Here is a 26334-nt window from a genome sequence, read left to right as displayed (position 1 = left end):
TTGTAAATGGATATTAGCTTTTTATAAGGCAAGTTGCCAGAGTCTGTAGCTAATAAGTAATGAAGGGGAAAAAACAAAAGGACTTCACTGCTCGGTGGTGAAGGATGAAGGGAAACTGTCATTGTTCTTTATGGCTGTGCCAGGCTAGCTGCTTTAGTTTTCCTTCAATCTTTAGAACAACTCAGCCAGTGTATTTTGGCTGAGGTAGAAAAGATGCTCCTTGTGTGTTGACAGAGACACCAGTAGAAGCTACACAGCTAAGTAAGGTTAAGCATGGTCAAGGAGGGGTAATCAGGGGTCTGGGACAAGACATAGGACCTGTTTGGACATAACACCAAACTAGAGATAAAATGTGATAGAGGCTGCAGTTTGTGATCACCCAAATGCATGAAGCCACAGTTTCGTCATCCAACTGTGGTTCCATTTTCTCTTCCAAACCTGAATGTGAACCCTCGGTTTGTACTAAGTTTTGCTGCTGCAAGTTCGAAGGCATCATTGTCCAAATTCTGCTGCCACTACAGCCTGGGTTTTGTGCACAAGGTTCTCCTGCAACCATAGAGAGGTCAACTCAGAGCAGCCCAGAAATGCATCAGATCTAGGGTGGTCACATTTCTCACTGGCCACCTCTCAGAGCTGATGCTCTGCCCTCTGCTGGCTCCTTGCTCCTCTTGCCGCTGCTTGGCAATGGGGATGCCACATCCCTATAATTCAAGCATTTAAAGGGATAGTACCATATTGGAGCAAGCCCTCTTTCCCCTGTGTGTTCTGGATCTTGCATAAACTATATGCATAAATCCCCCACTTCTATTTATTTATTATTTATTCATTTGATTTCTATACCGCCCTTCCAAAAATGGTTCAGGGCAGTTTACACAGAGAAATAATAAATAAATAATATAAGCAAAATGGATCCCTGTCCCCAAAGGGCTCACAATCTAAAAAGAAACATAAGATATACACCAGCAACAGTCACTGGAGGTACTGTGCTGGGGGTGGATAGGGCCACCCTATCTTTAAGTTTGCATGCTTAAAATGCAGGTCACTCTTCCTGACCAAAGGTGGCAGTCACATGACTTTACCAGACACCACCTTTCCGGGCAGGTAACAGCTTCCAGAAACACCTGCTGCAATTAATTTGCATGCGATCTGCCCTAGGAGCTTGGAGCATCTGTGTGGATATGACACTGCATCAGTTTTTCTGGTGGACCGTCCCTTCTCACACCCACCACCCGCTCGCCCACCCACCACCCACAGTTGCTGTTCTGTGTCTCTTCCCTAAGACCTCACTGCCATCAGTAAGTGCCTCTAGCTATCACAGGGTATCAATAATAGTGCTTGTGAAAGCCTGTGTAGCTTCGGGATTCTGGCAAAGGCAGTGGTGCGAGGAAAGGTTTATCAAGGTTCTGTGGAAAGGTGAAATCGTTAAGGAAATCATAGCCAGACAACCCACTTATAGTCTCTTTAGGGCAAAAAGAAAAGGGGGGAAAAGATCAGAACTGAAAAACATAATGAAAATGTAAATACAATGGGAGTTGGGGGAAGAGAAAGAAAATGTAGGGTTTTTAATGCAACAACTATTTAAATGAGGCAAATGAGCACCAGTTCCGAAAACAGCAAGAAGCAGCAAAAAATCAGAATTGTTGCTATGTTGGTTCAACAAAACTCAATGTGTACAGTTTTTCCCAGAAGGTCTAAAGCAAAAGCCACTCCACCCCAATGTTTTACAGCAAAAATGAAGGAATTTTAAAGCAGCTTGGATAGTTCATAAATGGAAGCCTGGCAAGAGGATTATGGGTCTTGAATTATTGTTTTTCAAACAGCAGTTTACAGGTGGTTTCCGTTAAACACAATCAAACTAGGCAAGCAACTTGGTTACACAATCATTTTGAGATAACTGATACCGTACTCTTTTAACCACTGCCCTAGTTTAACTTTGAAATAAACCAAAGCCTACAGAAACCCAGGGCAACGGATAAAAAACATTCCTTAAACACCCCTCAAAAATGTCTTACCTCACAAACCAGACCAGTAACAAAAGGAATGCTTCAATTTGAGATAAAACCTTGTGGTCTTCCTGCTTAGCTCATATAATATTTAAATATTTTTCTACAAAAATCCATCTTGCTTATTTCTTCTCATGTATATTTCTGTTTGCTCCTTTGAAACCCTGATCTCCTTGAAATCCTGTTTGAAATCCAGTAGAGCTAGTTACTGAGATGATTCTCATGATCGGCAGGGTGTGCGGGCGTGTGGGGAAGGTAAGGTAAACCTTACCTTCCCCACAGATGAAGCACAGAGCAGGGTGGAGGGATTCGTGGCTGGAACTTGTTGTTCCGACCTCCAGGCATCCCACAATGCAGTGTGGGGACATGCTTTGTATTGAGGAATTTCCTTGTCAGACAGGCACTCTATGCACCCGTCTCTGTTTCTCTTTGGGCTGAACTCAGCCCGAGGAGACACACGATATCTTGCAGCTGGGTTAAGGGTGCAACTGCACTCTTAACATCAGCTAGCAGCTGGGTTTGTTTAGACGGTTAGGCGGGCAGGGAGCGGAGAGATTTGCGAGGATCCCACCGCTTCTCACGACCAACCTAATTCAGGCTGGGCTGCCGCAGGCTGGATTGGGCTAGTTGTGAGAACAGCCTCACTATTTCAATTGTAAGGTTCATGCAAACTCCAGTGGTTTATTTGTAGAATGCACAAGAATTTTCAGATAACCTCCTCTTAAAAGTTAACACTCCTGAGGTGATATTTTTTGTCACTAGAAAGCTGATATTTGATTCCTATCCCAAGCTTAGACATCAACTGCCCTGATCACACAACAGAAGTGATCTGCCACACAATAGCCCAGTAATCTCTTATGTTCCTTCCTTGCAACCTTTTATTACTTTGCCAGCCTCTATAGCCTTCATTGTTAACTCTGCCAGACACCATTTATTGTATTTACCTGAATCCCAGATTATTCCCCCCCCCAAGTTTCTTGATATTAGAAATCAGGAGGTCATCTTAAATTCAGAGTCCTGTTCTTTTCAAGTCAATGCAGATATAACCTGTGTTTAACCCTAGCTTGTTAAAGGGATCATCTTAAATTCAGAGTCATTCTTGATTCGGGTAAATACGGTAGCAATGACATACAAACCTAAAGTGGACAAAACTCAAGGTGCGTTTATCAGAGGCACCTCAAAAAACCCTAGTGAGCAGCTAAGGTACAAAACAACTTTTAATTTGTCCTAGAAATATTTGTACTGAAAGATGATATACATTTGATAAATCAAAGCACTCACACACTCACTCAGAGGACTCTGCGAAGCATATCTTGCTGTTAACAATGGTGGTGGTGGTTTCAAGAGCTATTTTGGCTTATGAAAGACCCAATTAGTAAGCAGAATCAATGCTACTGGCCCTTCAGCCCCCACTAAATTGAAAATACCAATATTTTAAAAATCAGTTTCTAACCATAGGTATACATTTTATCCATGCAAGATCAAAACTCCCAATTTATACAACACAGTCCAAAAAATATGTAATGTCTCAAAGATTCCAGAGTTCATTGGAAATTTCCAGACAATCTTGGATGCTAACAGTTTCCTGAATACACAAATCAGCCAAACAGCAACAAGGACAAAAGAAATATACAGCCTAGTGAAAATGCACGGGCAGACATTTTAGAAGTATGGGGACTTGGGGCAGGCAATTCCACCCAGGGGTGGGAGGTTAATGAGTTTTATATATGGTTGCTTCTTGTGCATAATTTCTGAGGGGTATAAGCTAAGCCCAAGTCCACACATATCAATCCAATTACTTGCTTTGTTTTTTCAGAATAAAAAGGGGCCTCTCCAGTGATATCTCTGTGTTAACAGTCCCTTAAGCAGGTATGCCTGCTGAAGCTTCAGAAAGATATATCAATTTTTTTGTTGGCTGTGAACCCAAAGGAAACACCAGATAGGAAGCGAGTTTGCTTCTGTCAGGACATGATGACCTCTTTAAAGCAGAATCATGCAATGTCGTCTTTTGGCAATGAAAGAGGGGAAACAAAGCAGGTTTACCATCCAAACCAAGGCAAGGAAGACAACAGAAAACCAAAATAAATGCTCATGGCACAGTGCCATTGTGGGTTGTGTAACTCTCATTCTTGGCTGTAAACAGCTAGCTACTGTTTTATAGAACTAGAGGGGACCATTTAGAATAAGGAGGAAGCAACCTGCAGAAAAGATTAACAACACTTTCATACCTGCCAACATGTCCCTATTTTCCCAATCAGGTGAATGGGAAAATAGGGACATGTTGGCAGGTAGGCCATCGACATTTATAGCAATTTTGAACAACATTACGAGAGAGAAGGGAGTGTGTGTGTGGGTGACTAGTGGTGAACTAGTCCCCAATCAATCTCTAAAAATTTCAGTCTCTGAAATGTAGTTGTAATCTAAATTTCAACACAGAGGCAAAGGAGAGGGAAGGAAAAGAAACAGTAAGAAAGGCTTGATGTGAGCACACAGTTGCTGCTGTATTCCTTCCAGGGAATAAGGGATTTAAAAATTTATAAGGTGATATATTTTTAATATATGCGTTAAGTGTGAACAAAGTTTTGGGATATAGAGACTTCTGCCAGAAGAGTTCCACATCATTTTGAAGAAGGTATACATCAGTTGGTGAGAGATGAGACTTTTGAGTTATATAGAGATCTTCTGGCAGTGCTCTGTGTAACACAGAAGTTTGTATGTTCAATGGCAGATGGTGTATATTGCTTATATTACCTAGAATATATTGCATTAAGTATCTTTTAAAATCTCTTAAATTGAACAAAGGTCATTCAGGAGAAATTAATGCATCAATGAAGGGGGTGAGCTGATCATCCAATCAACACACACCCTTCATTGGTGCAATAATATCTCCTGAATGACCTCTATTCAATTTAACAGATTAAAAAAAAAATTAGTTAAAGCAATATACTCCAGGGCACCAGCTGCTATTGTATGCACAGACCTCTGTACCATTGATTGATTGATTAAGTGCTGTCAAGTAGGTGTTGACTCTTAGCGACCACATAGATAGATTTCTCCAGGATGATCTGTCTTCAGCTTGGCCTTTTAGGTCTCTCAGTGGTGCATTCATTGCTGTCGTAATTGAGTCCATCCACGTTGCTACCGGTTGTCCTCTTCTTCTATTTCCTTCAACTTTTCCCAGCATTATGAACTTCTCAAGGGAGCTGGATTTTCGCATAAGTGTGTGTGATAGTTTGAGCCTGGTCATTTGTGACTCGAGTGAAAATTCTGGATTGATCTGTTCTATGATCCATTTGTTTGTTTTCCTGGCTGCCCATGGTATCCTCAAAAGTCTTCTCCAGCACCAAAGTTCAAAAGCGTCAATGCTTTTTCTATCTTGCTTCTTCAAAGTCCAGCTTTCGCATCCATAGAGTCACAGGAAAAACCACTGTCCGAACGATTCTAATCTTGGTAGGTATAGAGACGTCACGGCATAGGCTCCGTCATGGAGCCAGTAGGGGCGGTGGGGATTGGGGGCTTCCCGGCTCCTGGAAGTCCAAGAATGCCCCACGTGCATGCAACACCCAACCAGATAAACAGGGTTAACTGAGTGTTTGCTCTGCTAACCTCATTTGGGGGGGGGGGTTAAGAGGGCTTGCTGCCGGGAGCTGCACAGCGCCCGGCAGTTCACATGCACGGTGGAAACCAGGCTGGGCTCCCTTAGCCTGGTTTCCACTGCACGTGAGAATAGCCTCAAAAAGCAGTGTGAGATTATGGCACCTTGAAGCAATTCTGGACACAGCCCAGAACCACCAATGAACAGCAACTGTATAATTAAAAACAACCAAATACATTATTTTAAAATGTGGTCACCATGTCAAAAAAATCCAAAACAAAAAATGGAAACAAGCTATTTTGTCACACCCCTGTGAACAATTACTCTGAAATACTTTCGCATAATGACCAATTCTGCTGAAGTCCATATAGGAAGTTAAGGAGGCTATTATACAATTGTAAGTTTTTGTCATCCTTCCCACTTACAAATAGATTTATATTCAATCAAGAGCGAAGACTGATGCATTTGTGTGTAAGAAATGCAATCTATCTGTGAAATTACATTGAAATTTTTTAACAACTTAATTGAATGACACACATCTAATGGCATATAATATGTAAAGATTTCATTTTTGAAGCTTTGATAATATAGAGTTATTTGCACTAGAACTTTCATTTGACAATACATATTTATACAAGGTTTTTTCCTCTCATTAGAACAGCCAATCAAAAACATTTCTTTCTTAAATCCTATTATTAATTCAGCATTGTAAATTGCCTCCATTTCTCTGTGACATGGATTTGCAAACAATTATCTCAGAAAACTGACAAGTACAGTTGGAAATGGCTATCAAGAGAAGGAAATGCTTCATACGTAGCAATATGTCAAGACAGTTGGTTCCAACTTACTGGGGAAAAAAATCACATAATATTATGATCATACATAAATGTTTGTGTAACCAGGAACGTAAATGTTAATTATGAAAATTTGAAAAAAAGTCATGTTTTTATCCCAGCTGGTTTATTTTGCTGTTCCACATTATCTCTAATTATAGTCTATTACATGCCCTCATCTCATTCCAAAGAGACAATGGGCTTTAAAAACAAGAGGTCTAAGAGAGGAATATAACTTTTATTCATTCCAGTCACCACTTCCTCCACACATGCCAGTCATGAGACATTCCAGAGCTCCTACTTGAAGTACCCAAGGCTCAACTCTTGGCACCAGTCCAACACCCAGTGACCTACTTTGCAGAGCAGAAGTGCTCCTATTCAACTTGATAGAAAACAAAGATTGCTGGCCTTCAAGAAACAATGTGCAATGTTTACACTAACATACCCAACAACCTTACTGAAGTAAAAGCTAAGTGAGCTGAAGATTTACCCACACTGCATGCTGTTAATAGTCACCATGTAAGAACATTTATATTGGCAGACAAGGCTACCTTTGTCTACAAAGAACAAGTTCAAGGTATCACCAGTTTAAATAATAGATAACTGATAAACAGAAAGGTAAAAGGGGGGAAATGAGCACAAACCAACATTATTTCTGATTTTGGAACATGCTATTTTATGACTAAAATTATTAACCTCATTCTTTCTGGGAAAGTGATTCTTTTATAAGAGGCCTGAAGAGCCTTTAATGTGAGAATGGTTCAGAACTGTGTGGGCTCATATCTGTGCCAACTTCCTATACATGGTCTCCTTGGTGAATCGTATCAAGCACCAACCTTTCTTGTCCAGTCTCAGCTTTATTAAATATACAGGTTGGTCTGTACACTCCCCTTCTCCCCCTGACAAGATACATGGCAAATAGTGGAAATCACACAGACACAGCCATAAGCAGATATCCTTCCCTTGTCTTGCAAATTCTACAGCTGAAGGGATACTGTATAGGGAAGATAAACATTTTGTTCCTCCTAAGTCACCAATATTTCAAAATGTCCTCCAATTTGGAACTGTGGATACCAGTCTCTGCCCTGTGATAAGGGAGCAGTTGCCACATTCTGTGTTGTGAATAATGTCAACGATTCTTTAATAGGCATACTTAAAGTAGCAGTCCTAGATGGTTACTAGATCCAAGGTTTCAGTTTGGCTGGATCTATACATTTCCCCAGGGCTGAACCATCATTCTAAGTACCTACTACATCTTATATCCATTAAATATTTTCTGTATTCCCTAGTAAGATGGGCACACATAAGTTAAGCACAATGTGCATTTTCTTGGCATCTCCCCCACTTACCCATCAATAATATAAACAAATCTGCAAAGAACTAAAGTCCACTGTAGCTAGTATGGCATTCAATATATGGCAATCTCATATTTCCGTATTATTTTCTAATGACTTGACCAAAAAAATAATTCCTAACAAACTTCAAAGTGAGAGTCAGGAATGTCTGACAACGAAATGGAAATATTATGAGTATTGTTTGTGTTTCCAAGAACATGGGAAACTCCTACATCAGGCAGCAGCAATATAGGAAGGTGCTGAAAGGCTGATGCCTTTCAGCACCTTCCTATATTGCTGCTGCCTGATCGCATACTGCGTGGGAGAAAGGCAATGGTAAACTCCTCCTGTATTCTACCAAGAAAATAACATGGCTCTGTGATCAGCAGGAGTCCACACCGACCCGATGGCACAATCTTTCTATAAACATATTAAAATATTCAGAATTCACACACACACACACACACACACACACACACACACACACACACACACACACACCACTTTCAAATCCCTTCTAAAAACCTAACTGTTTTCAAATGGCCTTTCACTTATCCTGCTTATCCTCTTACCAAGCTTTCTGTCAAACAGCATTTTCCCACATTCTTCTTTCCTTGCCCTTGCCTCTCCCTCCTTTCTTCCATCTTCCCAACATCTATTTTAGATTTGGATGCTTGTTGGGAGCAGATGGTGTCTAAGGTATTTAGGACTTGCACTTTGAATTGTTCCTAGAAGATAACAGGAAGCAGCACAGATACTGGGAGTACTGGTATAATATGCCATGTGACTACTGTCAAGCCAAACGAAAAAGTTTCAGGTATAGAACTCCCTTTTCAGTGATGTTCTGCACCCATATGTAAAAGAGTGCTAAACTTTCCACAATACAGTGGATGTTGGTAGACTTTTGCCAAAGCAACCAGGCCAGCATTCCTTTGTTGCAATTCAGTCATTCATAGTTGGCAGCTGGGACAGAATATGGATAGGAATGCTTATTCGGATGTGCATGCCACATAAAGCAGTGCCACATAACACAGTAGAAATGGATGAGAGAGACCTACCAATCAACACCATACATATGCCGAGGCACATCCAAATGTGGGTATCATTCATCTGCGTTGTATTCCTTTCAATAAGATACATATCCATATCCAAATCCTGTCCCAACTATTTACACATAAATATGCACAATCAGAGCTAGTTTAGGATGAAGTGTGACAAGACATGGAGAGTCAGTCCAGTAATGAGGATGTTTTCCTTTTCTCCCTTCATTCAGAACAAAACTGTCAGAAAGACTGTTTGCCCTCAGTGACATAGTTAAGTAACCAAATATATTTGCAACATGCCCATGTAGCCAATCAAGTTCACAATGTGATCCTGATTGGCTAGGATCATGTAGTGAAGAGGTCATCTCAAGTAAAAAAAAACAAGGAGTCTATATCTAGAGAGATAAAAGAAACAATTAATAAAAACAAAAGATTATAACAAATACTCCAAAGAATGGGAGGTGGGGCTTTTTGCAGACAATCTTCCCCCAAATCACAACTTTTACATAAAAAAATCAAACTTCATAAAAATTTTGAACATACATATATGACCATGCTCTCAGACCTGGAAGAACCTATCAAGAGTAATCATTTCTGCAAGTTAATGTAATTGCTTAAACAAGAGTTTGTGTTTTCCTCAAACTGCTATCAATGATACTTTGCTAGAAGAGTGTGCAAATCCTGAGTCATTCACATTCATCCTTCTCTTTTCCTGTGCTTAACAAAAGCTCTACTACCTCTTGTTTGAAAAAGCAAGTTCAAAAGCATTTATCATCCCAGCACTTCAGAAAGAGGCTTGGCTGCCAGAAGTATCTGGAACTTCATATGCTTTTAACCCAAGCTTTAAAGCATTCACTTTTTTCCACAAAGATCTAAACCAGCTTTCTGGCTTTAAAAGCCATAATCTGGATTTCATGGAAGACACATAAATGCAAGTCAAAGCAGAGCATCTGGACTCTGTCTTTTTAAAAACACATTTCAAAGTTTGTTTGTTTTCTTCCTTTATATTGCAATTTGTGTGCTGTTCCACAGTGGTATTTATAGCCTAATACATCCCAGCACTTTCCAAAGCCCTCTCTATTATTCCTGTATGTTCAGCCCTCTGATAAAGAGTAGAGAATGGCAAGTCACAGCCTACTAACTCCTGTAACTGACACATAAAGCTGCTTAGTCATTCCAGATGTTTTTTTCCTTTCAAATGCTAAGCAAAGGAGTGTTTTGGCAGTTACAGCAGGGGGAAGTAATTTCCATGAGTCATGTAGATCTGTTTTGTCACTATAACCCACATGTCTACCATCCACATGGCACAGACAAATTTCCATGACTATAAAAATAAATGATCAATCTGAAAGTGCAGTAGGATTAAAATGTGGTATTTGGAGCAGCACAGTGCAGTGGCAGCTTTTTAAACAGTGAACATTACATCAATTATATTACCTTAAAACTCACTGCTACTGATACTCCCACCACCCATGTTCTGTCCTTCAGTTTGGCACCAAAATTGATTCTATATATGAGAGATACATTGTTTCTAAGTGTATTAAAACTACTGTGCAAGAGTTAAACAATTAAGAAAAAACATGAAAGTACCCAGCACTTTTCCACATTTCAATTTGCACTCCTGTTATAACATATCAGGACATATGCGGGGGCTGCGTGGGTTGGAATATGATTAAATTATGGTGCTATACATAATTTTACCAAACTGTGCACGTGAGCTCCTCATGACTACTTTCCTTTCCTTTCCCCCACTAATGATCTGCCACAGAAAGAAGATTATCACACATTTAATAAAGACTGTGCTTTGCAACTGTATTGCAACTGTGGCAGGGCTCCCGTATCTTGGGTTTTGCACACTGCATGGCAGTGTATGATCTCATGTCTACTGTCTGTTGCTTTTTAGTCTTATTCTTACGTCTCCTATAACTTTGTTTCTTGCAGGAGCAAGATGTTCCAAAACAAGTAACAGAACCTTGACCTCACATGCCCCACTCACAACCAAGGGCCCAGTACCACAAATTCACAGTGGCATTTGAGATTGCGAAAAGGCTGGACAGATGTCTTTGGTTTAGAAAATGACCAGCTTTAGCATGATGAGTGGCCATTTATTCTCCAGTGAGTGGGCCAGAGTGGCCCTAGAAATGTATTTTTCAGAGGTGACCAAGTTTTTGAATAAAGTCAGTGTCATGTACTATAAGGACTTCACAGTTAGGGAGTACATACACTCCGCTCATGATTCAAATTTGGAAGGAGATAGAGTGATCCTACCCCAGAGTAGGGTTTTGAAGTAAATGTGAAGAAAACAGAATACGCTTAGATTTTGCTACTCCTGTTTTTCATTTTGGTGGATATAGACAAAAAGCCAACAATTTATCAACACACTTACTTTGCCAAGTGATTCATGAGCAAATGGAGCATCTGTTTGTTTTTCTCTGGGAGTCTGTGTACTAAACCATGGATCTCTGAGATTCGGGATTCTTGGTTCTCCAATTCTGCAACAATATAAGGTATTTTTTCAGAGCAAGTTTGGGTTTATGCATTAATCACTAACTGTACAGAACAATCTCAAATCCAGATTTATTTTAATTCAGTTAATACAACACACACCAAAAAATTGAAAATATATGTAAGCACTGCAAAAAAATATATTTTTTGATGTAGCACTAGGGGAAAATAATTCACTCAGCTCTTCCAATTATCATATGGTAGTAATTCTGAAAACCCATGGAAGTACCATATTCACTCACACATGCATGCACACACACATCCACTCACCTTAAGGTGAAAATAAACACTGAAGACACAGGCTGACAATTACAAATAATATCATTTATGACAGAAGAATAAGCTATAAACACAACTAGAACTAGGGGTGTGCACAGAACAGTCTGTGGGGTTCGGTTTGAATTAGTACAAAATTTGAACCAAGCTGCCAGTCTGTGAACCAGTTCGTTAGAACAGGACAGTGATTTGGTTCATGCTGTCAAACTGGGTCAATCCAGTTCATGTGCCTTGTAAGCAAAGGGGATTCCCTACCTATAAAGTGGTTTGAGGGGTGGCTTGGGGGGCGGGCAAGAAAACAACTAAAGTTAGAAAATAAGTTATAGGAACTTGAGTAGGGAGAACAAAATATATGAATATGAAAGTAAAATAAGATGTTCTATGAGAAAAATACTGTTGGCATCAGTACTTCAACTGAAGAAAAACAGCAGCTATCAATTTAGAAAGATATTAGAACAAAGCCAGTATATTAAATATATTAAAACAAATTCAGTGGACTGAATTCCCAGAACTGTTGAGTCTAACACAGAGAGCAATGCTGATGTATTAAGTGAAATTTCTGAATTCCTCATTGCTTCAAATGAGTTTCAAAGAGAACATTTCTTTGTGTCACAGTAGCTGAGTAACAAATGTGGTGCAGAGGACAAGAGTGCTGGATTTGGACTTGTGTCACATGGAATCAAAATCCTGCTTAGTCATGAAGCTCAGTGGGTGATTTTGAGCATAACTTACTTCACAGGGTTGCTACAAGGACAAAATGGAATAATCCCATGTACTGTACATCATGAAAGCCGAAATGTATGTATCATATCCTGTGAGTCTACATGACCATGTTTTCATTCCCCTACCCATTCTCATGACACTAGGCAGATAAGATAGGCACATTTAACACATCAGGTGTGTAGCAGTAATTAGTTTTTGTAAATTCAAGATAGAGACAGAAATCACTTTCAGCTGCCTCAAGAGTTAATACAGCATTCAGATTTTACTGTCTGGTCTTACATAGGATACCCCTGCTAAATAGGCAAAAATATACCTTTCAAAGGAGTGGCTCTCTTTTATTTAGCAAAGAGACAAGAACTGTCTCTATTCAGCCCTGCAAAACATCTCTTCAGGGACTACTGCTGGTGTCCTCCTTTTTAGTTTAGATAGATAGATAGATAGACAGATACATCTTTATTGTCATTGTCCTGTGCAGAACAACGAGATTGAAAAGAATCTACAACCACTACTACAGGACCTAACAAGAATAATCTAAACATATACCCATATGCCCCCCTTCCATCAACCCACTAAAAACCCACTAAAAAACTCTAAAAACTAAATACAAAAAACCCCTCAGAAGCTGTGTTTTGCTGCATTCAAAGCTGAGACCGCTTTTGGGTAGAAGCTACTTCTCAAGCGGCTGGTCCTGGTCTTTATGACCCTATACCTCCTTCTCGAAGGCAGAAGCTGAAAGAGATCGTTTCCAGGGTGCGTGGGATCCTGCGCTATCTCCACAGCTTTATTATAACATCTAGTGGCATAGATTTGATCTAAGGTAGGAAGAGTACATCCAATTATTTTCTCCGCAGTCTTAACAACCTTGGACAGCAGTGTTCTTTCTCTGGCTGTACAACTCCCAAACCACACACAGATCCCATAAGTCAACACACTCTCTATAGCACAGCGATAAAACACCAACAATAGATTACTTGAGAGATTAGTCCTCCGGAGAACTCTCAAGAAGTATAATCTCTGCTGTGCTCTCTTCACCAGATCTTTGGTGTTTGCTTCCCATGTCAGGTCATCTCTCAGCTCCATTCCCAGAAATCTAAACACCGAAACCCGTTCCACACAAATCCCTTCAATAATGAGTGGCTGGAAATCCAATTTGCATTTCCTGAAATCCACAATGATCTCCTTTGTTTTCTTTAAATTGAGGAATAAGTTATTCTCCCTACACCACTCTGTCAGCCTCTCCACATCCTTCCTATAGGCCGACTCCCCTTCTCCAGCAGTAATCAGACCAACCACAGTTGTGTCGTCTGCAAACTTAATAATCCTATTGCTGAGGTAATTGGGAACACAATCATATGTGTAAAGCGGGTACAAAAGTGGACTCAACACGCACCCCTGCGGCGTCCCTGTATTTATACTGAGATCCGTCGAGACATGAGAGCCCATCCTGACCCGCTGAGAACGATCTGATAGAAAATTCAGTATCCACCTGCATAAGCACGGTGGAAGCCCCAGGTCCAATAATTTTGGCACCAATCTATATGGGAGAATAGTATTAAATGCAGAGCTAAAGTCTACAAAAAGCAGTCTTGCATAATTCCCTTGTTTCTCCAAATGGGTCAGGACAGTGTGTAAGGCCATAGTCACAGCATCCTCCGTGGATCTCTTCTTCTTATATGCAAATTGATAAGAATCAAATCCATCTGGCAAACAAGCCATAATACGATTCCGCACCAATTTCTCAAAGCATTTCATTATGATGGGTGTAAGCGCCACAGGTCGAAAGTCATTCAGGCTATCTATATTAGATTTTTTTGGCAGAGGTATGATAGTAGAGGATTTCAGACAAGATGGAACAGTGGCTTGGGCCAGAGATCGATTGAAAATCTTCGTAAAAATTTCTGCCAGTTGTTCCGAGCAGTCTCTCAACACCCTACCAGCCACTCCATCAGGGCCCATAGCCTTCCTCACATTTATTTCCTTTAGTACCCGCCTCACTTCCCCCTCTTCCACTTTAACAGCATTTTCCACTCTAACAACATTTTCCTCGGGGAGTAAGAACAGTGACTCCGGCAGCACTCCTGGAACCACTGCCGGTGTCGCCTCAAACCGGGCAAAAAAGGTATTCAGCTCCCCCACCAGGGAGGCACTACTCTCTACAGTTGTTGGATTGTTAGATTTATAGCCAATAAGTTGCTGAACCCCCTGCCACATTTGTCTAGTGTCATGGCTGCTCATATAATTCTCAATTTTCCCTTTATACTCAGCTTTTGCCTTCTTAATACCCCTCTTCAAATTCGCCCTTTCTATGCTATACAATGCTCGATCTCCAGTTCTAAAAGCAAAGTTTCTGGCCTTCAACAGCCTCCGAACTTCCCCCGTCATCCAGGGCTTCCTATTTGGATACATCTTCACATACTTTTCCCTGGTGACGTTGGCTGTACAAAATTTAATATAATCCAGGACCGTTGATGTGTGGATCTCCAGATCATGATGGTCAAACACATTCCAATCAGTCTCCTGAAAACAGTCCTGCAGCTGTTGAGAGGCTCCCTCAGGCCACACTATAACAGTACGTGTTGATATCGGGGCTTGCTTTCTGAGAGGTATGTACGCTGGTGTCAAAAGCAGGGATACATGATCTGACCTGCCAAGGTGAGCCAAGGGCTTAACCTCAAATGCCCGTTTAATGTCCGTATACACCTTGTCAAGCGTATTTCCCTCCCTCGTTGCATACTTGATGTGCTGATGAAATTTCGGGAATACTGCCTTCAAATCTGTGTGGTTGAAATCCGCCGCAATAATCTGCACCGCCTCTGGGTATTTGCTCAGTTTACTATTAATGTTCTCATACAAAATACTCATGGCCTCGTGTGCGTTTGCAGTTGGTGCCACATACACCACCGTCAATACTACTGCTGTAAATTCCCGGGGGAGATAAAAAGGTCTACATTTAATCATTAAAAACTCCACATCCGGGGAGCAGTGGTTATCCAACCTAACAGAGTTTGTGCACCATTTGTGATTTACATAGATACACACACCCCCACCTTGTTTCTTGTTGGAATTCTCTGTTCTATCGCACCGGTATACCGTGTAGCCATGTAATTCAATAGCTGTATTCGGAATATATGAGTGAAGCCATGTCTCTGTGAGCAGCAACAAACAGCAATCTCGGATATCACCTTCAACTCCAACACGCAGCCTCCATTCGTCCAATTTGTTTACTAAGGACCTCACGTTAGAGTAAAAGATACTTGGGAGTGATAATTTATGTCGTTGTTTCCTTAACTTTGTCCTCACTCTCGTTGGACCCCGTCCTCTGCAGCTTCTTTTCTGCTTTCGCTCTCTCCATCGCCTTCTCCTCCTCCTCCAACTCCGGTAATTTATGATTTCTAGAATCTTACAAGCCCGCAGACGCTCCCACACAACACAGCTTCCACAGTTCCTCCTTCTACTTCTAAAAAACAACAATTCCTGACGACTGTAAATCAATCTCCGTCTCCAAGTCAAGGAGCTCTCAGCCGCAGCGTCCGAATGCGCCGCCATCTTGATTGGAAGCAAGAATCATTTTATCATTCCTTCTCTTACGTAAATCACTCTGATAATTTTTTTGTTGAAAAGCAGTAATAATAAAATAATAAATAGTAGTAGTAGTAGTAATAATAATAATAATTATAATTATTAGGACCTTTGCATGCCCATCCACCTGGCTCCAACCTGCCTGCCTCTACCTGCCTGCACACCATTGCGCTTGCCATCCCTGCTACTTCCAGCCCAAGAGTTGTAAGGAGGAAGCAAGGGCTAGCAAGCAATGATGGCAACATGGGCAAGCAGTGGCTGCAACAGGAGTGGTAGTTGTGCGCACACGCATCGCTGCAAGGGGCATGAGCCACAGGGGGCTGCTTGCCACCTAGAGGGGAAGGGTCGCATGCTGGGGGTGGGGGTGAACACAGATACACCAGTGCCTGTCACATGTTTATTGTTGCAAGCTCACAGTTAACATATTATCCTCTTGAACCACAATTTCATTGCAAATGGAAGAATTCACCTTAAAAGCTAGTCTGTACCAATTAGTACTAAGAGGTTAGAGGTTACATTTAGCTGTTAGCAATTTTTTTTTGTCTCCTTCAAGAGGTCACGACAAATTACTTACTTGCTGCTTTGATGAAGCTTCTTTGAAACTGATACATCATAAGTGGCCCAGGGAGCATTCTGAGATACAGAGAAAAGCATAGACAAATCAGTAACAAATAAATGACAGCAATAAAACAAATGACAGAATGACTGGAACGCAGTTGAGAGCATGCCATTACCATAAATCCATTTTAAATCATATAGGACGCAGTTAAATATTGCCATCTCAACTAGCCAGCTACTTTCAAAAAGAGCAGTCATGGCATGGGGAACAGGGAGAAAAAATGTTTACTCCCTTCATTCCTAATAAAGAACAAAATTTCAGAATTAAAAACAGACTGAATACTTTTATATTTAGACAATGTTCTAACATAGATGCTGAAGATACTTCAAAACAGAATTAAAAAAAACAAGCTGTAAGGCAATGGTTCCCAAAGTGGGAGCCTCTAGATGTTACTGAACTACTTCTCTCATCATCCCCAGCCACAATAAATTGTATCTAGGGCTGATGGGAGTTGTAGTTCAGCAACATCTGGAGGCTCCCTGTTTGGGAACTACTGCTGTAAGGTAAAGATGAAGATGATCCTCCTAAAAAAGAATTCCCACTAAAGCTCATTCTGGTACTTTGTTCTTATTTTAGTTGGTCAGCAATAGTCAAACTAGGTATAGGACAGACCAATACTGAAGGTCAGAGCAGACTCTATCAGATATTTACTGGTATAATCACCTACGTTTCAAATGAGTGTCCATTACAGTTCAGATTATCATTCCTTCACTAATACGTTGTGTAATCTGGACTAAGTATCTTCAGCAAAAGAGTGTTGTGGTTTGTGATCTTCTATGCCAAGGGTAGCAAAATATTCATAAAGAGATGTGCTGCTTCCAAGTATGTTAAGCACAGCTCCTTCTTGAGCCACTGGAAGGGACTGATATTGCTACTTGTATTTAGTTCTGAAATGTTTGTTTATTAGATTTGTAAACCACCTAACAAAACCTCTCTAGGCAATTTATATAAAATAAAATAAAAACAACATCAACCAACAAATAGAAATAGAAACAATTAAAACAGTTAAAAGAATTAAAACTATACAGGTTGAGTATCCCTTATCCGGACTGCTTGGGACCAGAAGTGTTCTGGATTTTGGATTTTTCTGGATTTTGGAATATTTGCATAATGAGATATCTTGGGCACGGGATCCAAGTCTAAACATGAAAGGTTACTGTATTTTATTTTTTTAGGTCCAACAGAGCAGGTGCCAAACTGAGCAGGGAGTGGAGGAGGGGGGCTTTCCCTTTTCCTGCTAGTGCCAAAGCAAGAACATAAAAAACATTAAAAAGCTTCACAATAAAAACAGAGCCCCAACTAGAGAGAATTACAGACAAAACCCCTGTCACTAACAACCTTCTTAAATAAGTAAGTTTTGACTGCATGTTTAAAAGCAGCAAAATTGGGAATCTGTGAGTGAGTGAGCTGAGGCGTTTTGTTTTTTGTTCTGTTACGGCGTATGCCGTAGTGGTTTCCGGATTTTTGAGCATTCCGGATTTTGGATGTCCGGATAAGGGATACTCAACCTGTATACAGATTTTTTTTTAACTAAAAGCCTAAAGAAACAAGTGTGTCTTGAGAGCTTTCTTAAAGAAAGGCAGAGAGAGGGAAGCTTTGATTTTGACAGGAAGAGCATTCCCAAGTCTCAGGGTGGCCATAGAGAAGGCCCAGTTCTGTGTCACCACCAAACAAGCCCGTGGCAAGTGCAACTGCAACTGGACCTGTTCCGATGATCTCCGGAGATGGCGGGGTTCCTGACAAAGGAAGTGCTTTCTTAAATACCACAAGCCCAAGCTGTTTAGGGCTTTAGAGGTACAAATCAACACTTTGTATATTGTCCAGAAACATAATGGTAGCTAGATAAGTTCTTTTAGAATAGGAGTAATATGGTCTCTTCAGGTTGCTCTGAGACCAATCTGGCAGCTACATTCTGCACCAATTGTAGTTTCTGGACTAGATTCAAAAGCAGCCCAACATAAAGTGCACTGTGATAGTCAAGCCTTGAGGTTACTAACATATGCACCACTGTTTTAAGGTCAATAGCAAAAAGCATTGTTTACCATTTAAAAAAACAACACCCCTCTGTTTAGTTTAGGATCTACCCCTACACTTATCTAGATAGTTTATACCAACTCTAATAAGGCCTGCCAAAATGTGGAGGAAGTAGAAAACAAAAGTGGATGGAAGCTAGTACTGTGACTGGGTATCCCTCCATCATGCTTGTGGTTTATGGACTGCTGCCAAATAAATCCTTGTATTATCTTTATTGCTGCATGATTAATAGGAACAAAAATCATTGTTTTGTGCAGGTGCCAAAGGAAATAGTGTGCTTCTGGCTTAATGCTGTCATCTGTAGCTCCCTGAATTTCCTGGACCAGAGCTCCACTAAATGACACTGGGCATTCTGGCTTTACTGCAAGCTGGCCCAAGTTTTAGACCAACACAATATACTTCAAAAATGCAGCTGCATGAGAGTTCTATGCTGAAATGTCAAATAAGGTCCAGTCAGCTGAGATATAATGAAAATAAAAGGTGGTATTTGCCTTCTGACAACATATCAAGATGTGCTACAGACTAGCATGCTGAAATGCAGAGAGCCTTGGGTGACTGAATAAAGTTTAAATTATGATAGCATCTGTCAGGACTTGACCTGATTCTTGGTAACAATGATTAAGTGTAGAATTACATGTTATACCAGGAAGCATTAAAACACGTGTATTCTGATTAATGGTAATGTGCAGGGGTGGATATAAAAGGGAACATTTGTATATGAAGTATCTCCAAATGTTTCCTTGTATATGCACCCCTGCACATTACCATGCCCACTGCATGGATTATTTCTATGCCCACTGATTATCCCCTGCACATGACAACCTCTAGTAAACTTTCCCTACAACCGGGCTTCTTTTGGTCTTTGAGCTTAGATGGGAAAATATAGGGAAGTCTATATCAGATGGTAGAGAAATATGATTGATCGATTGATAGAACACATTATATTGCCAAGGGACTTACTGGGTGAGCAGGAAAGGTGTTTAGTATTCCTTTCTTTCCACTAGTGTTACAAGAGAAACACAGGTTTGGGAATCCCCAATGTGTAGCTCTCCGCAACCTAGGAAAGTTGCCTCTGCACAGGAAGCCTGTAGATGATGCTTCTATAATAACAGTGGAGAGCCCAACAAAAGAAGAAATGGGGGGAACTAGAAAGGTCAGAGAACTACCTCACTCACCTCAAGTATGTTTTCAGTGCACTAGTGATAGTTTTAATCTCCCACTCTGAACAGATTTCATCTTCTGTTTCAGCTGTTTTGGGATCTAGAGAGAGAGGAATAAATGAACCCACAAGCCAAAATACTCATTCCTACCAAAACATTAGTCCGATTTTCTGGTTACAACATACTGCCTAATCGGACTCCTTGTTACAACTTCGTAATTGGTTAGTGCCACACTCTTAGTTGGGGACACTGCTGCGAGTGAAGTAGGCTACAGTGAGCTTCTCTGGAAGAGGGGCTGATCCTGCCATAACTTCTTCTTCAGCTACCTGAACAAGAGACTGAAGCTCTCTTCAGACGATCCATGAGAAGAGCTTCTGTTGGGTCTCCCTGGAGACGATCAAAGTGCAACCCTGGGCCGCTGGATCGGCTGCCCACATGACGGCCGACTCTGTCACGGAGCCAGTGGGGGCTGCGGGGATCAGGGGCCGCATGGCCCCTGGAAGTCCCAGGATGCCCCGTGCAAGTGCATGGGGCATCCTGGAGAGATTCCCAAGCCTGGGAGGCTGATGGCAGCCTCCTGCTCAGGGGTCTACTTGTGTGTTGCCGCACACCATGGTGACACACGAGCAAAGAAATGAGGTTAACGGAGTGCTCACTCCGTTAACCTCATTTAAGGAGAGGGTGTTCTAGGGGGGCTAGTCGCCTTGGGAGCACCGGGCTTGCCCACGAGCCCGGTGGTTTCCACGATCGATGAAAAGCAGGCTAAGCTCCCTTAGCCCGCTTTCCGTCGATTGTGGGAATAGTCTCACTAAGTGCAGAGCTGAAGAGCTCAAAAAGCTGAATGTAATACCAGGACACTATAGCCAAGTGGGCACAATTGGCTCTATCTGTCATCAGTGGTTTGGAAGCTCAACAGATAGACTGGGAAAGGTGTTAGCACCATTTTGAGGGTAAAAAGAACAGTTTTAACCCTACACACAGATTAAAGGCAGATACATTGACATGCTCACAATCCATAGATTATAACATCAATCCAAGTACAACACTGTAATTCAGAGATATAACAAAATGAAAGCGGGTTCAGCAGCAGTAGTTTTAACTACTTTTTATCTCCTACAGTCTGGTCATGCTAGTAAAAAAGTAGTTCATTTAAACAACTCCTCCACTCCAATAATCACATTAAGAAAATATCAATAGTGCTTGTTGCAGAGCAGCAACCGGCTTAAAACAAATGGCTAAGAAGCCCGAAGATCGAGCCCAAGAATCCTATGGCTTTAAAGAACCACACCCACCTCTACTGCCCTATTTCTCACAAAAAGATGTTCTGCCATAACAAATTGCATAATGATTACAGTCAATTGTGAGATATGGGCAAATAGTGCTCTAGGACCAGAGTGGTGGGGGGTCACACTATGAAAAGTGGTATTCAGCACACCAGTATATGCATTTATGCACTCATGCAGAGGGGAAATACCTACACACGCCAAGTATACCTACACACATCAAGCAGCATGATTGTGCTGCGTCAAGTTACGTGAAACAGTTTGTGGGTGATTCATTTGTGGCAGAACTGCATGTCTATTTGTATGTCTATTTGCCAGGGGAGAGGACATGCTAGACTCAGCTTTGCTAGAAAAAGTAAAGGTGTGTGTGTGTGTGTGTGTGTGTGTGTGTACACACACGCCACCCCCACCCCTCAGCAACTGTATCCAGCAGCTACATTTTGTTTGGATTACGAAGGAAAAAATTCTCACACAGTGTTGTATAATGAGACTTTGGCACAGTGGTTTGTCAGCAAATTATCCACTGAGCTGCCTGACCTAGTAGACCTTAAGCTCACAACTTCAGAAACCTTTCGCCAGATGAGTGTTCTTGCCAGACTGACATTTGCTTTTAGGAGGCAAGGAAATTCTGCTGAGGTTCCCACTGGCTTGCAAAACAGAAACATCTGCAAAGAGCCTCAGGAGGCCGGCTAAGTAGAGTTCAAGAGCAAGGAAGATGGAGGCCAACTAACTTTATCTTTGCCAGTCAGTATGAGGCATATATGTGTGTGTGTGTGTGTGTGTGTGTGTGTGTGTGTGTGTGTGTGTGTGGCAGGGGGTGGGCGGTATTTTTAGTGATGTATGGGTTTGAGGGTAAGTGGATAGTGGTAAGTGAATGTAAAGGAAGAGAAATGCAACCCTAAATAAATTCGACTAGCCTGTTTTTAAATATCGCACAGTACAAAAAGCTGGAATGGGTTGGGCAGCTAATGGTTTCTAGATGCCTAATTTCAGTTTGTTTTTCTGGCTCTTGCCTCTTGATGCCATTGCATTCTGTGCTATTCTCTTTCTGTCAGTCTATCATCATAGGAACAAACGAAGATAGGACGCTGCCTCTGAGTCAGACCATTGGTCTATCTATTGTCTTCACGGACTGGCAGCAACTTCTCCAAGGTTACAGGCAGGAGTCTCTCAGCCCTATCTTGGAGAAGCCAGGGAGGGAATTTGGAACCTTCTGCTTTTCCCAGAGCGGCTCCATCCCCTAAGGGGAATATCTTATAGTGCTCTCATGTAGTCTCCCATTCATATGCAACCAGGGAGGACCCTGCTTAGCTAAGGGGACAAGTCTTGCTTGCTACCACAAGACCAGCTCTCCTCTCCTCGGAGTTTGCCCTTAGCATTTTTATTTTTAAAATCAATTTTCTACTTCCCTGTTCCCAAATCATATTTGTCCTTCCAACTATCAATGTAGACCAGATCTGGTAAAATGTCAAATCTCACTAAAAATGTTTAATTTTCAGGGAAATGTTTTCAAAGCTGCTGGACAGCTCAAAGCATTGCACGAGAGGAGGCAAAAGCAGGGCACTGCAAGGTGTGCTAGGCATTCCCCTGAACCACATCTTACAGATGGGCTATTTTCCCTTTGCTTGTGTCAGCTTTTCAAGAACACAAATGGTGATATAAGATTAAAGAGATACTAAAATTCTGATTTGTTCTTAAATCAGCAGGACAATTAAAAACCTATGCATTTTAATAGACTGCTTCTTCCACCCTAGTCTCAGTAAGTCTCCCAAGCAATCTATTTTCAGCAAAGCCTGCCAGTCACCACACCTTCAAATAGATTTTCTCAATAGGCTGAGAACTAGGGATGTGCGTGAAACAGATTTTGTGTTTTCTTTTGAGCTCGAAATGAAATACAAAACAGCCAAATCATTTTGTCAAAACAGTGGTCAAACTGGCTGTTTCAACTAAACAAACATGAAACATTTTGGGTGTTTCAGTCATGGGGCACAATGGGGAAACTCAAAACACCTCATTATTTCCCATGGGTCTCTCCTTGGGTCACTAACAGGAGTTGTGTGGTAGGACATGATGTGTGCTACCTACCACGCAACTTACAAAAGAAATGGTCAAGCGGGTGATTTTAAACAAATTTTTAACCATTTCCTCCAAACCCCCATAGGATCCTATGGGGAACAATGGGGTGTTCTACTACAGAGAGCTACACACTACTACAGAGGCCCTCTCTGCCTCCCAGTCCCTTTGAACACATTTCGAGTTTCCCCATTGTTCCCTATGGACAGAACAAGCTGCACTCAGAGTTAACACACAAATTCTACATGGCAATTTGCAATGCATTTTGCAACCCTGCCTTGAAAAACAGTGCAGAAGCGCACAGTAAAAGATGGAATCTGTCGTTCCCCAAACAGAATATACATTTCAAACACAGTCTAAAAATGGCCAAAAATTAATCACTGACCCAGAATGCCTGTGCTGCAGTAACACCATTGGCACAAGTTGCTCTCTCACACACAATTATGACTCCTTACGTTCCAAGCATTGCAACAGCTGCCAAAACAACATCAGCAAGCATAACCATAAGTTCAACTAGAGCAACTTCAGCCACATTTTGACTGAGTACAACACTTTGTAATGCAGATTGCAGAGCCGATTAGGGGAGTGAGTGAAGCACAAGGTAGTCTCAAGGCCAGACATGGAGCTCATCACAGCAATCACCAAGAAATATTACAGAGAGAGATGTAACCTCTTTAAAAGAGGCACACTACTACAGAGGCCCTCTCTGCCTCCCAGTCCCTTTGAATACATTTTGAAATTACCTCCTTTTGTGTTCCCCCTCCCTCCCCCCAGCCAATGGGGATACAGTTGCCCATGACAGCACTTGATTTGTATGTTAACAAGCCAAGAAGCAAGGAGATCTCAAGCCAATTGGAAGTCACTTCCAAAAAATTAAAAAGAAAAACAAAAACAATCAGCAAGGGGAAAACAGGCCTCTAAAATGGTGCTCAAAATGTTGAAACATTTTGATTGTAACGAGGTTGCTTTGTTCCAATCCTGAAACAGGCCCTTTATTTAGAGAATGTTTTGTTTTAAGTTCAAAATACTCAAAATGGCCTGTTTTGGGTCAAAACGTTTCGACAGATCCCCGCACAGCCCCCGATCCCCACAGCCCCTGCCGGCTTCGTGATGGAGCCAGCAGTCATGTGAGCGGCTGATCCGGCCGCCCAGGGCTCTGCGGGCACTTGTCTGTGGAGAGAGTGGGCTAAGCCCGCTCTCCCTGCTTAACCCCATCTGGCAGTTCCCACTGATCGTGGGAACCACCTCTATGTCTTTTCCTTACTGCATTAAAGAGAGCGGTCAAGCAATAAGCTACATGAACAAGCTGAACAATTTATTTCACATTATGTAAAAATTTAATGAGCAATGTTGGGCCTTCTGCAGGTTACCCTGTCCACAAAACAGGGAAGGCCAAAGACCCGAAATGTTGAGGGCATGACTACTAAAAGATCATATGATTTGATTCTACTCTTCTTCTACAACTCCCGTTCTTTTAAACACTGCACCCCATCAGCTCCTGACTGGCCTGCCATTCTTTTGAGCCTTCCTCTAAATTGTCCCAAGCTTCCAGCTGAAACCCCATGAAGAACACTGGATCATCTACCTTCTTCTCCTTCTAGACTCCCGTGGTAGGGCGCTGTTTTGCTGGGAAAGAAAAGACAAAACACAGAAAATCTGTGTTGTGTTGCAAATGTGCACACTGACTGGAGTAATTCTGTTCTCATTCAAGATCTACTCAGGTGTTAGATGTACCTCACAAGCCCCTGTTTGGCACAAGGTCATATCAATCCATTGCAAAATTGGAATATTTCCATCTGCAAATACATCAGCTAGACTAGCACTGGCTAGAGTACTTGGCTTGGATATAGGAGCCTAGTTTTTAGTGCTTGATAAATATTTAAATATAAACTATGAAAAAAGTGTTGAAACAAAGGCATGCCTTCCAAACAAGCTGCTATACCCTCCTATCTCATTACTATCCAATTATGGCTATTTCTGTTCCAACAGCTTTTTGCTGGCACCTTATGTGATGATAATAATGTAAAGGAAAATGAGCACACTCATTTGTGAGGCATGGCATGAGAGTTTATTTTGCTGAGCGTACTTGGGCTGGGAAGCCCATGCCTCCGGTGAGATGGGAGCCCTGTGAAAGGCCCATACAGCATGTTCATGTGGTTCGTTCACTTTTTATCAGATGCTAAAATCAATCAACTGGGTCGGATCTTCCAAGCATGTCCTGCTGCTTAGATTTTTTAGATACATCTGAGTGGAGACAGAGCTTTAGCCAATGGCAATTAAGCAGAGTGTCAGATTTACATCAATTAAATATCAGCTTTCACCTTTAACACAACTTTTCTTGTATTTTCTTCAGAACATTTAGGTAGACTTATAGGGACATATACATCCCTTTGGTTTATAAACTATAAATCAGAAGCCTACTGGCAAATAATTGGCTAATTAGTTCAATCAATGAGAGAAATTCATCCCTTTACACAGAAAAAAATATTTTGGCCCTCATTGCCCCAGTAGGATTTCTAGGTCACAATTAGGGGTGTGCACGGAACCGTGGAGTTGTGGTCCGGCACTGGGGTGGGGGGTCCCCTTAAGGGTGGGGAGGGTTTACTTACTCCTCCCGCCGCTTTCCCCCTTCCGGTGCCCGTATTTCTTTGAGTAATTGGGGCGGCAGGATACCTCCCAGGATACCTCCCCTTCTCTGGTGCTTTGGAAATCCATTTCATAATGGGGTGGCAGGATACCTTCCTGCCGCCCCATCCCCTGCTTGGCGTGCTGGACTGTGCAAAAGGCTTTAAGAAGCCTTTTGTGTGTGCGCGCGCACGCACGTATTTCCTTCAGTAAACAGAGCGGCCGGATATCTCCCTGCCGCCCCTTCTCCCACTTTGCAGCAAACTAGAGAAGGGGCGGCAGGGAGATATCCTGCCGCTCCGTTTACTGAAGGAAATACGTCCTTGCGCGCACGCACAAAAGGTTTCTTAAAGCCTTTTGCACAGTACTGCATGCCAAGCGGGGGAAGGGGCGGCAGGGAGGTATCCTGCCACCCCATTATGAAATGGATTTCCAAAGCGCCGGAGAAGGGGCAGCAGGGAGGTATCCTGCCACCCCAATTACTCAAAGAAATGCGGGTGCCGGAGGGGGGGAAGCGGCGGGAGGGGTAAGTAAACCCTGCCTGCCCTTAAGGGGACCCCCCACCCCAAACCACCCGAATCCGAAGCGCCCATGTCCGGACTGGTCTGGAGGCCTATTGAATGGCCTCCGGACCGGTCCGGGCACATCA

General features: G+C 41.9%; 1 protein-coding gene and 1 long non-coding RNA gene across 9 annotated transcripts in view; one reads left to right on the top strand and one right to left on the bottom strand.

The window, feature by feature from the left end:
• LOC128344701 (uncharacterized) overlaps nt 1–10936 on the top strand; it is a 42359-nt gene extending 31423 nt beyond the window's left edge. Inside the window, exon 3 of the long non-coding RNA XR_008315995.1 lies at nt 10750–10936. This is a non-coding gene — a long non-coding RNA (uncharacterized LOC128344701). The remainder of the gene's footprint in view (nt 1–10749) is intronic.
• The window catches only part of ARHGAP26 (Rho GTPase activating protein 26), a 387242-nt gene that overhangs the window by 116154 nt on the left and 244754 nt on the right, over nt 1–26334 (bottom strand). For 6 of the 8 annotated variants that reach the window (XM_053295420.1, XM_053295423.1, XM_053295422.1 and 3 more), the window contains 4 exons: nt 19720–19804; nt 18214–18246; nt 16466–16524; nt 11195–11300 (listed from right to left, as the gene is read on the bottom strand). In XM_053295420.1, coding sequence (XP_053151395.1) covers nt 11195–11300; nt 16466–16524; nt 18214–18246; nt 19720–19804 — 283 coding nt within the window. The remainder of the gene's footprint in view (nt 1–11194; nt 11301–16465; nt 16525–18213; nt 18247–19719; nt 19805–26334) is intronic. The other 2 variants (XM_053295421.1, XM_053295424.1) reach the window with 1 other exon arrangement.

This window comes from Hemicordylus capensis, chromosome 2 (assembly GCF_027244095.1).
Source record: "Hemicordylus capensis ecotype Gifberg chromosome 2, rHemCap1.1.pri, whole genome shotgun sequence".
Taxonomy (NCBI): domain Eukaryota; kingdom Metazoa; phylum Chordata; class Lepidosauria; order Squamata; family Cordylidae; genus Hemicordylus; species Hemicordylus capensis.
Note: the sequence above shows the minus strand (reverse complement) of the source record. Positions and strands in the feature narration are given on the sequence as shown.